We start from the raw sequence: 12,863 nt of genomic DNA, 5'->3' as shown, positions 1-12,863 counted from the left end.
GGGGTCAACCAGCGGCAAGGACTTTTCCTAGGTTTTCGAGTGCCAATCGATCTACCAATGAATGGGCTGGGCACCACCAGGTAGCTTCTTCAAGTGACTCGGCCCAAGGAAGTGTGCAGACAGGCGCCCCCCGGTCCCAGCAGGGAGAGGAGGGAGGCGCGTTCCTCTCTGCTTATGAAAACAAGCACTCCGCTGTTTTTGTGATTGAGGATGACGAAGGGGAAGACATGAATGAAGTGTCGCCTAAACAAAAGGGCTGCCCTCTGTCTGGCGGAAAGAGGGCGCTTGAAAGTGGACTGCTTTTCCCTGCACAGGCGTGCGCTTCGATGAGTCCGACCCTGGCACAGAAGACTCAGACCAATGATCTAGATCGAGAGCTCGCATTGAAACAGCACGCGTTGAATGGGCTTCAGAAAGGAGAAGAGGTGTCCATATCCCCCGAGGCCCTTCCCGGTGCTCAGCTTTTTTCTGTCTACAAACTTAAGAAGGGAGCGAGGTCTCCCTCGTCTTCCTCCCCCACATCGGCCACGGAATTAGCACGGTATATTGTGTTGACGCCAGAGAGAATCATTGTGCTCGAAGAAGCTGGGAGAAAGGCTAGAAAGGCGGGCCAGGGCAGGGTGAAATCAAATCATCATTTGACCGAGTTGGCCCGCATGACTTTCATGAAACGCGAACCTGACATCGTCACGCTCTACTTTCGGAACCCAGAGTGCCAGGCAGGGACGGAAGACACGGAGGCTGGCCCGCAAAAAAAGGAGAATTTGAAGGGACGGGCCTATCGGATCGGACAAAAGGAAGAATTTATTGCGGCGTTGCAGTTGCGACTGCAGCGATTTAAATGATGTCGGGAAATGGAAGATCTCTTGTCCAGGGGCTTGCGAGGGCGGTTTTGTAGCGAAGGGATAGAATTCAAGCCAGTATTCTGTACATAATGTGAAACTTAACAAATAACCGATGAAGAAAACATTGCGGTCCGTTCTGATGCCTTGCGGTGTCGATACCTGCTCCTCTTAAACATTTCAGTACATGCAAGCGAGACATTAATCACTGTTGTAACACTCTCTAGGAGCCCCCACCGCGTGCAATATACAAGAATCTGTCCATAGGAATAGGTTATCGATACCTGCTGGTGAGTCGATGGAACCTCGCTTTACACTTTATACGCACGCAGACATTCTCAAGTCCACTCCATCACCTGCTCTCGCTCAAGTCCTCACCCTCCCTCGATTCCTCCCATGACGATCGAGAAAACGGACCAGTCTCCCCAGTGTTCTCGCCAGCCGGCCCCACACAATCTTGAACAGAGGAATGCCGTCGCACGGACATGCTCCAGGATGAAGGACCATGGCCATGTCTGCCCCCGTGCCCGCCGCCTCTCGTCTCTTCTTATCCGTGGTAAGACTCTCCCCATCCTCGAAAGTTTTGTCTGCAATGTCGTCTTTGCTTGATTCATGTTTTGAATCGAAGCCTTTCCTGGCGTGCTCGTGGTTTTGTCGCTGCGCTTGCCTTGCCTGCTCTTGTTGCTGAAGCTGGCGATATAACTGCATTTCCCATTTCTGATGCTCCCTCTGCAGGAAATCTTCCACCTCTCGGGTTGTGAAGAGCACCGCGTTCTTCTCCGCTTCGAGCCCCTGCTTTTGAAAAACTGCTCTGGACTCCATGGAGCGGGCCCAGAGGATGCCTCCCAGTCCTCCCAGGAGGAGGACCATGACCAGCCCACACATGAAGACAGCAACTGGTTGCCTCTTCCACGCCCGTTTTGCCGCTTCCGTGGCACACGCCGAAAAACGGACGGGGGAAAGTTCACCCCATTTCATGACAAAACCCGCGCGACCCATCATGCCCATCATGCCCGTCTCGTGTCCTCCTCGCTCGTCGCAGGGGTCGCCATGGTTGGTGCTGCTGGCGCTGGCGACTGTCACAGAGCTGTCATCCCGACCCGGGTCTTTGTCCTGCTTCAGCGACAGCTTGTGGCTCTCTGATTTGTCGCCGCCACCCTTTCCTTCATTTTCGGTAGAAATAACAGGCTTTTGATAGTCATCACAGAAAGTCTCAGGGGACTCTGAAGCGACAGAAGCGGAGGCTACAAACGGGGAAGGAAGCGCCCCCGGCATAGGCGCATGAGATGTCGCTATTCCCTTGTTCAGGACTCTCTCGGAAGGCAGATTTGTCGGGGAAATAGTCCCAGTCCAAGGCACAGATGGGACGCTGCGACGGAGTTGTCGTTTGAGGGTGCTGACCTGCTCCTGGAGCTGTCGCTCTTCCCTTTCCATACCATCGTCCGAGTCCGAGAGCTGGCTGCTGGAACGGCTGCTTTTCTCTTTCGTGAACACCTTTTGTTCCTCCACACCGCGATTGCTACTCTTGAGATTCGGGGCACCAAATCCAAAACTGCCAGCACTTCGAGTCGCTCCTTGGGAGCCTTTTACACGCGATTGCCCAACGGTGCCTCCAGGCGCGCGGGGCAATCCCGGCCCACCTGACGCCGCGCCACGGGCAGCAAGCAAAAAACCAGAGGCAGCGGTCGGATCCAAGGGTGCAGTGTCCATGAGGAAAGAGGACGGGGAAGAGGAAGAAGGCACGGGAACATCAGTGTCCGAGTCGCTTCCGGCGTGGTTGTGATAATGGTAGTGGTAGGGAGGGAGCGGACCGTCCTTCTTCCCGGGTTGACGAGGACCGGACGTGGAAGTTACCGCGGCTTGTTCGTGGTCGGATAGCTCGTAAACCTCGAGCGAATTCAAAACGGAGGACAGGAGGCGGTTCCGGTTGGGAGTGTCGAACGTGTTCGGCGACGCAGACACTGAGCGAGGAGAAGCCGCTGCCGACGACGCCGCCGAGTACCCTCCCTTGCGCGAAGATGTCAAAAAATTGGCCAGATCATCTTCGTCGTCATGATCTTCTAGGCGGGGTTTGGGTTCGTGCACTGGTCTCTCAGAAGCCTTCTTCTCCGTGGATGGGATGGCAGTAGGAAGGGGAATTTTACTACTGTTGCTCGCGCTGGTTCTCTTGATAAAAAAGGAATGACGCCCAGGCAAGGCGCTGGAGTTAGAAACATTTTTCGACATTTCCTCGCCACTTTCAGGTCTGTCTTTGTGATCGATTGTTGAAAAGCAGATATGAAGTGTAGTCAACCTTTCTTATTACAGCAACCAGGTGGTGCAAGCTTGACGGGGATGCAGAGGGGGCGGCAATCAGCCAAAAATCAGATTCTGCACCGAGATGTGACAGACGCAAGGGAAATTTTTCACACTGTTGGTACCCGTGGGTATTTGTGGTTACACCTACATGCAAGAGCTCGAATGATGACAGTATGGGCGTATTTTTGCGCGGAAGACTTTGAATTTCAAATTGGGCGCGCAGCGGCCACTTTAAAAATCAAGATAAGTAGAGCATGCACATACTGCATGCTGCTATCAATAAATTCCCCCCAATTTATTCAAAATAAAGCGGTTTGATTCACTGGGAGCAGGCACGGCTTAAAAAGTGCCTGTGGGACATGGGCCACGGCACCGGGGCAAAGGGGAGCTTATCGCTTTTGGGGACATTATGTGATATCCTAGGCCGTATTCCATCATCCTCCTCCTCCACCGGGGAATAAATCAGAATATTTTGGTCCTCGGCATCGGTCTATTCGGTATCCTAGCCAAAGCCAGGTCACAACCAGGTTCGGGTGCGCGGTGGAGAAAGCTTGCTTGCCGTCTCGCGGTCTTATCCTGATTTCGGGACGGTTTTTTGTTCCAGCATTCCTACACATTTACTTTTCTCAAGTATAGTTCACGTGCTCGACGTGGGTCGTTGGAGTTTTTGCGCGGGGCACCGCGGTTGAATCTGATGGTTAAGCTGTGAGACTTGCCTCGTTTGCTTATCTTCTCCAGGGGCGTGCGGGGGACGCTCCTTTAGCCTCCATTGCTCGCCTTTATCGGGCTGCGTTTTTGCTTTTAAAAGAGGCGAGCTTTTTTTTTGTTTCTTTTCTTCTTGGCTGTGTTTCGTGGAGCTGCCAGCATGGTTGGTCGCGTGGGTATGTAGAGATATTTATCCGTGACCTCTGCCCTCTCTTCTTTGCCCTCCGCACCCCTCATCACCCTCCACCTCCTCCATCTCTCAACTGATGCGCTTCGCGTTTCCTTTTCCAGGTGGTTGAAATAAATTTGTACGCTAAAAAGTTGTCTGTTCGCTTTCATACATGATGGATAAAACGAACGACTCCTAGTTACCACCCTCGGCATCCCTCTCTTGAACCACGACCCCAGGTGAGTGATCGTTTCTCCTCCAGATAAGGGGCCTTAACCCTGTTTCGTGGCACTGCCTTCTTGAAATACCTCCCAGATCGGAAAATGTGCAATCACGAAGCATCCTTATCATTAGGTATTATATTGAAGCCATGCTGAATCATTTTTAGGCTATCTGACGCTCACTTCCTTCCTTCCCAGACTATACCTTCCCCACTCTGTCTGGCCTCATCACTCCGTCTTTCTCTGTTTACACTGGAGCCACATACTTGGTTAAGGCTTTCGTGATGCTCGGAAAGCAACTGAAAAATACTTGACGGACCTGCTGTCTATTTCCCTCGACTTTTTGGCTCACACACGAGACCTCTTCCTTCACCTCCTCCTTCAGACCCCATGGAGGCAATCTTCAAACGGCTGCACGTCATTGGTCGTCAGGAGGTTGGGCTCATACTGGGAGGCGTAGGAAAGGTGCCTGATGGTTCACCAGCCCGTGAAGAATGTGCGGAAGCCAACATTCCGGAGGCCTTCGGAACAAGCGCGGATGGCACGTTGATGCGGACCCTGCAGGAATTTAGTTTTTACATGGACGACGGTGTCCCGGCGCCCATTGAAGCATTGGATGACAAATTTAGGTATTTTTTTTGGGGTGGGGTGTCTTGTCCTGTCTGCGGAGAAAGACCGGACAAACAGCTGGCGGGAAGCAGGGACGATGTGGCGCCCTTAGCCTGATCCTTACCTCCCTCGCTCCCTCCCTCCCGTGTCTTTCTTCACAGCAAGAGGAAAATAAAGGCTTTTGGCACGGTGCTTCCTGCAGACTACGTCGCTCCACCCCGCAAGGAGAAGAAGGAGAAGGAAGGCAAAGATGTGGGCCTAACGCCGGCAGCGTCCGGTTCCTCCTTGACCGGGGCGGCTTTCGGGGGGCAGGCCATGTCTCCGAACCCAGCTCCGTCTCTGGCAGTGGCTGGGGCTGGGGATAAAAAGCGAGGTTCGGGGTCGATTCGGTTGAAGATTCGCCTGAGGCCCGAGCACATGGCGGGAGGTGCTGGCGGAGGCGGGGAAGGAGGGGGAGGCGACGGAGCGGCCATGAAGCGGCTGCGGGTACTGGGGGAGGAGGGGGCTTCCGCACAGCGAGGGCGGTCCATGGAGGAGGGGGAAGACGAGGGGGAGGACGGGAGGGAGGACTGGGACTCTGTGGGCTTGCGGGTCGTGATCCCGGAAATCACCGAGTGGTGCATTGACTACGTGCTAGGGGGAGAGGCGGTGCTGTGGGTGGTGTCGTCCGCCGGCGTCTGGTACAAGCTGTCGGGAACGTCCTTTTCGTTCCTCCACCCCCACCCACTCTACGCGCGGATGTACCGCTCGGCGGGGAAGAAATTCAAACTCTGTGCATTGACAGCCATGCATTTGGTGAATGCCTACCGGGAAAAACCGACGGGGACCTACCAGGAGATTTTGGAAGTGATCATTCGAGAAACACAGGGAAAAGTGAAGGAGAGCGCCCTTTTGGAGAACGCCGACTTTGTCGGGAAGCAGATGGCGGCACTGAGTGACCCGGCGGGCGGAGACGCAGGGGGCAGGACCTTCGGGCGATGCTCGTTCATCGAAGGTCTCAAAGCGAAAGCGAGGGCGCAGGGTACCCGGCCCATCACGAAGAAGGAGAGGGATAAGATGGCGAAGGAGGTAGGGAAAGTGTTGCGGCAGCTCATCCAGGGGTGGGTGGAGGGGGGTAGGGGGCACGGGGGGGGTGAGGGAGGGGCCGAGGAAGAGGTGGGACGGTGGGAGCACCCGGCGGGCTCTCCCGGAGGCATGGAGGACTTCTTCGGACAAGGAGAGGGACTCCCTCTCAAAGGAGGAGGGGACAACTACGCCGTGGTGTACCCGGGGCAAGCAGGGGGTCCAGGGATGGAGGGAGGGCAGATTACGGGGCTGGAAGGGGCTAAGCCCTCGCCATTGCCTTATCAGGAGGGGGGGTTCCTGGGAGAATCATCGCATGAATGGGAGCACAAAACTGCGATGGAGGAACACGAATTTTACGAGCCTTCATACCAGTATCCAGAGCCGTCGCCAAACAGCAGCCCAGGCGGTGGAGGGATCGCTCCGGACGAGGCGGGAGAAGAGGAAGAGGAAGCAAGCCGGTCCTCCACGACCATCAAGCTCAAGATGCGGACAGGTCCTGGGCATCGGTACCGAGGTAGCGGGGGTTGGGAGGGCGGGAGGCGGGACGGGGGGAATCGATACCCTGAGGGGCGACCCGAGGTGGACGATCTGGTGCTGTTAGGGGAGGAAGCCCAAGTCCCACGGCCTCCGGGCCAGCCTGCCTCCTCCCTGCTCCCTGCGGCCCTTTTTCCCTCCGTATTGACGGCGTGGAACACCCTCCAGCTCTGTGGCCCGGCCACCCTGCGCCTGAGCCCCTTCCCCTTGTCCTGGTTGGAGCAGGCGGTGACCACCACTGTGAAGGGGTTGATCCCCGATTTGATTCAGGAGACTTTTCACCGGCTCCTGGCCGTGGTTTTGAATGATCGCAAAGACCCAAGCCGACCGGTTTCCGTGTGTGTGCTGGGAGAGGAGTATGACGAGGAAGAGAAAGGAAGCGGGGGAGGGCGGGAAGGAGGGCGGGAGGGAGGGTATGGTATGGGAGGAGAAGGGGGAGGATCACGAATGGCCAACAGGAGCGTGGAGACGCTGGAATCAGTGTTGTATAGGGGCGCCCGCGCGGAGCAATTGCTGCCTTACGGGTGGCAGGAATTGACCCGCCTCTTGATCGCGGAGCGTTTTCACCTGCCCTTGGAAACGTACTTGGACCCGCTGGGTGAGCTGCAACGATTGTTGGAAGACCTGGCGCAGGGAAACAAAGCAAGCTTGCCATTCTTCCACCGCGTGGATCCAGCCAAGGATGACATGCCGGGTTACGCCTCGATTGTGGAGGAGCCCATGGACCTGGGGACGATCGTGCAGCGGCTCAAGACTGGTTGGTACGAGGAAGAGGCAATCCATCGAGGGAAGGTCCTGGGGGAAGGAAAGGAAAAGGAGGAGCCGACGCAGGCGAAGCAAAAGGAGGAACAAATGGGGGAGGCCGGAGGGGAAGCCCCGAAAGAAGAGGAAAACGGACGCGAGGCTGCTGATCCTCTGCCCGCAGGAAGTGGCGTGGAGGATACGGCCCAAACCGTCCCCTCAACGGCTGCTGCAGGAGAAACGGTGCCTTCCTTTGGATCGCGGGGGCTCAGCACCCGTAGCAAAGGTCGGGGGGCAAAGGGTGTGTTGGATGATGTGCGTTTGGTCTGGGTAAACTGCGAACAGTACCACGGCCCCGATGCCGCGTTGACGGAAGTGGCACAGGCGCTCTCGGAAGAATTGGAGGAAAAAATTCAGACACGGGTTCTGGAGCCGTTGGAGAGACGGGCAAAGTGGTTGGCAGGTGAGGGAAGGAAGGAGGGAGAGGTGGAGGACGGAAAGAGGGAGGAGGAAGACAGGGTTTTGGGCCTTGGCGGGGACGGGGAGGGGGAAGACGGGGGAGTCGCGGCATCCACGACGACGGAAGTGGGGAGCAAGCTGACTTCCAGCTTAGGCTTGGCTAGCGCTCCCGACATCCAAGGGTGGAAAACCGTGGTGGATCAGTTGGGGCGATTGACCTTTGCAGAGCTGCCTGTCAAGACCCGAGTCATGGTCCTGCGATGGCTAGCTGACGAGGTCGCATCCTCGGCCACAGTCCGAGAGTTGCTGGAAAATGTGGCGGGAGCCCGCGAACCGTACCGAAAAATGGCAGCACGTAGGACTGCCTTCCGTGCGCAGAAGGCACATATGGCTGCGCAGCAACAAGCCGCTCAGGCATCTGGGTACGCTCCCCCGCCAAGCCCGGCAAATTTAGAGGGTTGGACACAGGCGGACGAGCGGGAGTTCCTGCGCGTGAGTGAATTGGCCTTAAAAGATCTGAGGCTGCGGCCCTTGGGTGTGGACCGGTTTCATCGCCGGTATTGGACGTTTCCAGGGGACAAAAAGCACGCGGTGTACGCGGAGGACGAGGCTGACGGGCCGGTCACGGTTGTGTATCGGAGCAAGGTGGACCTGATTGCCTTGATTCGGTGGCTGTCCGACCGCACTTTAAGAGAGGGCGCCCTGCGGAGCCGAGTCATTGAACTTACGGAGAGATATTACCCGGATGGTCCAGATTTGACCCAAGCTATAAACGTCCCCTATTCTCCAGTCCCGAACGGTGAAGGGGCGGTGAATGGAAGGAAAAGCACAGAGTCAGCGGACGCATTTTGTCGCTACCAGAGCGCATACGCTGGAGTCAATCTTCCCTCAGAACAACAAGCCATGATGCCTGACCTGTACAGATATATTTGCTACCCCTTAGGGATCACGGCCAGGGAGCGAGGATGCCTGGGGCTTGTCTACGCTGATCAGGAGTTGAAACTGACGGCGTACCGTGACCACAGGCAGAATCTGGTCCGCACCCCTCCATTTCCGCGAATGGGGATCAACGTGGACGATCGCATCGTCCTAGTAAATGGAAAGCTGATTGATGGGCCGAAATGGCCCTCAGGGGCAGTCGAGGACGACAGCACTCTGGTCCACCTGCCAGGCGGAGAGACGGAGGAGTTTCAACTGATGATTTTGCGAGAGGCAGGGGGGGCGCAGACTTCCATCAACGTCCAACAGCTCCCTCCACGGGTGACATGCAGCGAGTGGAATTTCGTACAAGGCTGGCTTTTGCATTTGGAACGGGAGATGTGTCACCCATTGGCCATCGGCCCCGACTGGGAGGGAAGTGGAGCCAAGGCACGCTGGAGGCAGATGGTCATGCGCGCGCTGGATGGGGAAAAGAAGAAGGCGGAAAGTCTGAGGAAAGCCGCGCTCGAGCTGGAGGGGAGGTTGCGAGCATGCGGCACCGTCTTGAGCAAAGAGGATAGGGAAGGGCGGGCCAAGGGGACTGGGGGGAAATGGCGGCAATATATGAGTTTGGCTCAAACGCCCTCGCAGTTACTCTTGGGCTTGCGACTCCTTCATTCCCTTCTTGACCGGCGTGTCCTCAACCGGGCCTTACAATCCATGGAACGCGCGGCGTGGCAGGCGCTGTTGCCCAAGGAGAAGAGCATCGAACTTCCCGACGTGGGCTCTTTTGTCATCTACTACCCGCAGGGACACAAAGCAGCGATGCGACACAACGCCCGCTTTCAAGGCCCCATGTGGAATGTGGAAGGACCGCACGAGGAGCAAAATGGGGCGGCTGCGGGAGCGGGGGCAGTGCAGGTGTGCCAGGTGCACGGCATCGAATACCACGCCTTCGACCCGACGGCCAAGGATCCTTTTGCGTCTTCTGCTTGGGCAAGAGTCAAGTTGGCGCGTCTGAACGAACCAGCTTACCACTATTTTTACCCCGAGAGGAAACTTCGCCTGTACCGTCCTGTGGAACCGCGCGCCTCACTGTCCCGCCTGCTGGCACGGGTGGTGTTGTCTGCGATGGAGCTGCGAGAAGCGGATCAATTCTGCGAGCCGGTTGACAGGAACGAGTACCCGGATTATTACGAAATGATCTGGAACCCCATGGATTTCACGACCCTATTGTCCAGGGTCCGCCGGCATATGTATGGCGAGTTGTCAACATTCCTGAAAGATCTGGAGCTGATATCACGCAATTGTCACGCGTATTGTGACGCACGCTTCCCCACTCTTCCTGTTCTCGCTGATCAAGTAGTTGGGGTAGCAAAGGAGACTGTCAAGTACTTGGAGCCCAAGATTCGCAAGGCGGAAAAGGAGATCCGTGTTTTGTGCGAGCGAAGTAATTTCAACGACGTCATCCCGTACGTGAAGAAAGAGGCGCCGCTGGAAGAAATGTTTGTCTGCGACCGATCCAAGCCTCCTGGAGGCAACCGTCCCAAGAACAAGGCGTCTGGGAGAACGACACCGAACGCGTTTGGTGACGCGTCCCCGTCTGCTTCAGGACATGCCACACCCGTTAAAGTGGAAGGAAATGGCAGCCAAAGTGAAAACTCTGAGGGTCAAGGAGAGGCGAGACCACGGCCATTCACGGAGTCCACCGCACCGTCAACACAGGCGGCCTCGCCCATGGTTGCCACTGCTCCCTCCCCCTTATCGTACCCTGCGGCTACCGCCCCTCTCGTTCCCTCTGCACCCGCTACTGAAGCGTTCCCATCACAAGCCTCCCCGTCGATCCCACCGCCACAAACCGCTGGGTCGTTTACGCATGCCTTTCCAGCGCCGGCTAACGGGCCCACTCCCCCTTCCTGTTCCTCTGCGCCTGCCCCCACCCCTGTCCCTGCTCCTGCACCTCACCCATCCTCGCTTCCCCAGCCGCAACCCACGCCGACCAACACCGGAAATTCTTGGCTACCGCAGCAGCATCCACAACAACCTCCACCACAACACCAGCCCCAGCAGCATCAGCAGTATCAGCATCAACCAGCATCACAGCCGCAGCAGCAGCAGTATCAACATCAACCAGCATCACAGCCACAGCAGCAGCAGGTTCAGCCACCCCGTCCGGTGGGAGTACCGTATCCAGGCGGCGGCCCCCATCCAACCTCAACTTCGGCCCGCCCCGCGTATTCCCAGCCCTCCGCCATTCCTCCTGCGCCCGCAAAGCCCTCCACTTCCCACACCCCTTCCACGGCGCCTGTGTCGACCTTGGCGCCCGCCACTGGTGCTACGATGCCTATGGGCCCCGTCCCCGGAGGGGGGCCTCCCAGTGTCTACGGCACTTACGCGGGGCAGGGCGCCAGGCCTCCCCCCGGCCCAAGCAGCGGCTATTATAACACATACTCCCACTCGTACACCCACCCCGCTCCTCCCTCCTCTGCCCCTTCCACCTCCGTCGCGGGTGTACAATCTAGTGCCCCTTCTCCCTATGCAACAGGCTATCCCTACCCTCCCAGTCATCCTCATCCTCAGGCCGGCGGTGAGTCCTCTGCCCCCCCGTCTTCCTACGCTGCACCTGGATATTCGTATCCAACCTATTCGACCGGCTCGGCACCCTCAGGGGCTACCGCTTATCCAGGGTACCATGCCCCTCGCCCACCGCCGTCCTCCACCTCGTCCTCCTCCCAGCCGGCCACCGGCACCTCGAGCACTCAAGCTGCCTATCAGTACGCTCATCCCCACCCCGGGACTGCTACTTACCAGCACCTCCCCCCTTCCTCCGCCCATGCCCCCGCTTATCGCGCCCCCGCTTATCGCCATCCGGAGCATCCGCAGCAACAGCCCCCCCCCCACCAGCAGCAGCAGCAGCCGCAGCCTCAACGCAAACCGCAAGGAAGTCCAGCAGGGACACCTGCGGGTCAACATCCGCCACAGCAGCCACCGCAGCAGATGGCGACACCGAAAGTGGTGGAGACCTTTTACGTGGGTGTCTGGCTTTTGAACTCCGTGCCTGAATTCATGGTTTCTCGTCCACGTTACGAGCAAGCTCTGAAGAGGACTTGGCGCAAGGAAGATCGCTTCGACGCGTGTTGGTCGTCGGAAGATGTCGGAGAGGAAGGGAGCGTGTACAGCGGGACGGTGATTGGGGCAAGGCCGCCGGATTCGGTCACGGGCCTCTTGCCCTGGACGGCACTGCAGATGGAGCGGGACAGCGGGAAAGTGGATTTCGTGAACCCTTGGAACATCGACGTCTTGCCCTCCGACGGCGGCCCGGTGGTGCCGGGGGGCAAGTTGGAGTATCACGGTATGTACGACTTGTACAAGCACCATCACTCCCTCTTGGACCGACCACGAGACCCGGAAATGAAAGACGCGGGATTGAATGTCCTAGGGCCACGGGGACCAGGGGTATACGCCCCGCCTTCCTACTCCTACCATCCCCAACAGCAAGCGTACCAAGACCATCCGCGCCACCCGCCGACAGACAGCGCAGCAGCCGGGGCTCAGGCACAAGGCTATGCAGCATATCCTTCTTATCCCTATGGAGCATATACTGGATATGCGTATGGGTCTGTGCCTGGAGGGTACGGCTATCCGTAGTGGATTTGTTGTGTAAGAACAGGGAGGGTATTGAGAGCTGCACACTACCGCACTTCGTCCTAATAAACTCCATGCCGTATGGTGAAAAGGACGAAATATGTTGTGTGAAAGCGCTGCGGTTCTGAGGAGCTTAAGGTATATCTGCTGCTCTGTCTATGATGATCGGCAACATTCCATGATGCAACTACATGTAAGCATTAACGCACAGCACAAAAGACAAATTGACGACAAAGAAATAGGAAACGCGGAAATTTTCAGCTATTGATGGGTATCAATTTTACTTGCTTTAAATCTTATTCGGCAATGTGGCGAATTGTGTGAAAGCGTACTAGCTTCATCACTCATATGGGCGAGGAAGGCTGCGATGGGTATAAATTGTAACAGAGATAGCAACTTGATAAGCGAAATACAACTCGATGCCCGTAACTCAAAAGAAGGCAGCAAAATTGTAGAAAATCGTTCTACAGAGAATGTTAGACCCCCGAGATTCTTTTCCACCCCAAACACACCAGAAGAAAAGAAAATCGGTAATTTGCGCTTTTTTTCCGGAGAAAGGGCGGGCTGGTAAGATCCTTCTTACTGAGCAGAGATTCGCCGAGCAAAGCCCTGACGATACCAATATCTGTACTCTGGAATGCAACGGCCAGGAACACG

The 12,863-nt window shown here is 56.9% G+C and overlaps 1 protein-coding gene across 1 annotated transcript; it reads left to right on the top strand.

Annotated features, from left to right (window-relative positions):
• Positions 1 to 7,740: 7,740 nt before the first annotated feature.
• TAF1 (transcription initiation factor TFIID subunit 1) lies at positions 7,741 to 12,460 on the top strand (the record flags this gene model as incomplete). Its single annotated transcript, XM_005855558.1, has 1 exon — positions 7,741 to 12,460. A coding segment is annotated over one exon (4,469 nt), but the record flags the coding sequence as incomplete, so codon positions are not given.
• Between the last annotated feature and the right edge of the window lie 403 nt (positions 12,461 to 12,863).

Source organism: Nannochloropsis gaditana (assembly GCF_000240725.1).
Source record: "Nannochloropsis gaditana CCMP526 unplaced genomic scaffold scaffold166, whole genome shotgun sequence".
NCBI lineage: Eukaryota > Eustigmatophyceae > Eustigmatales > Monodopsidaceae > Microchloropsis > Microchloropsis gaditana.
The sequence above is the reverse complement of the archived record's forward strand: the minus strand, read 5'-3'. Positions and strand labels throughout refer to the sequence as shown.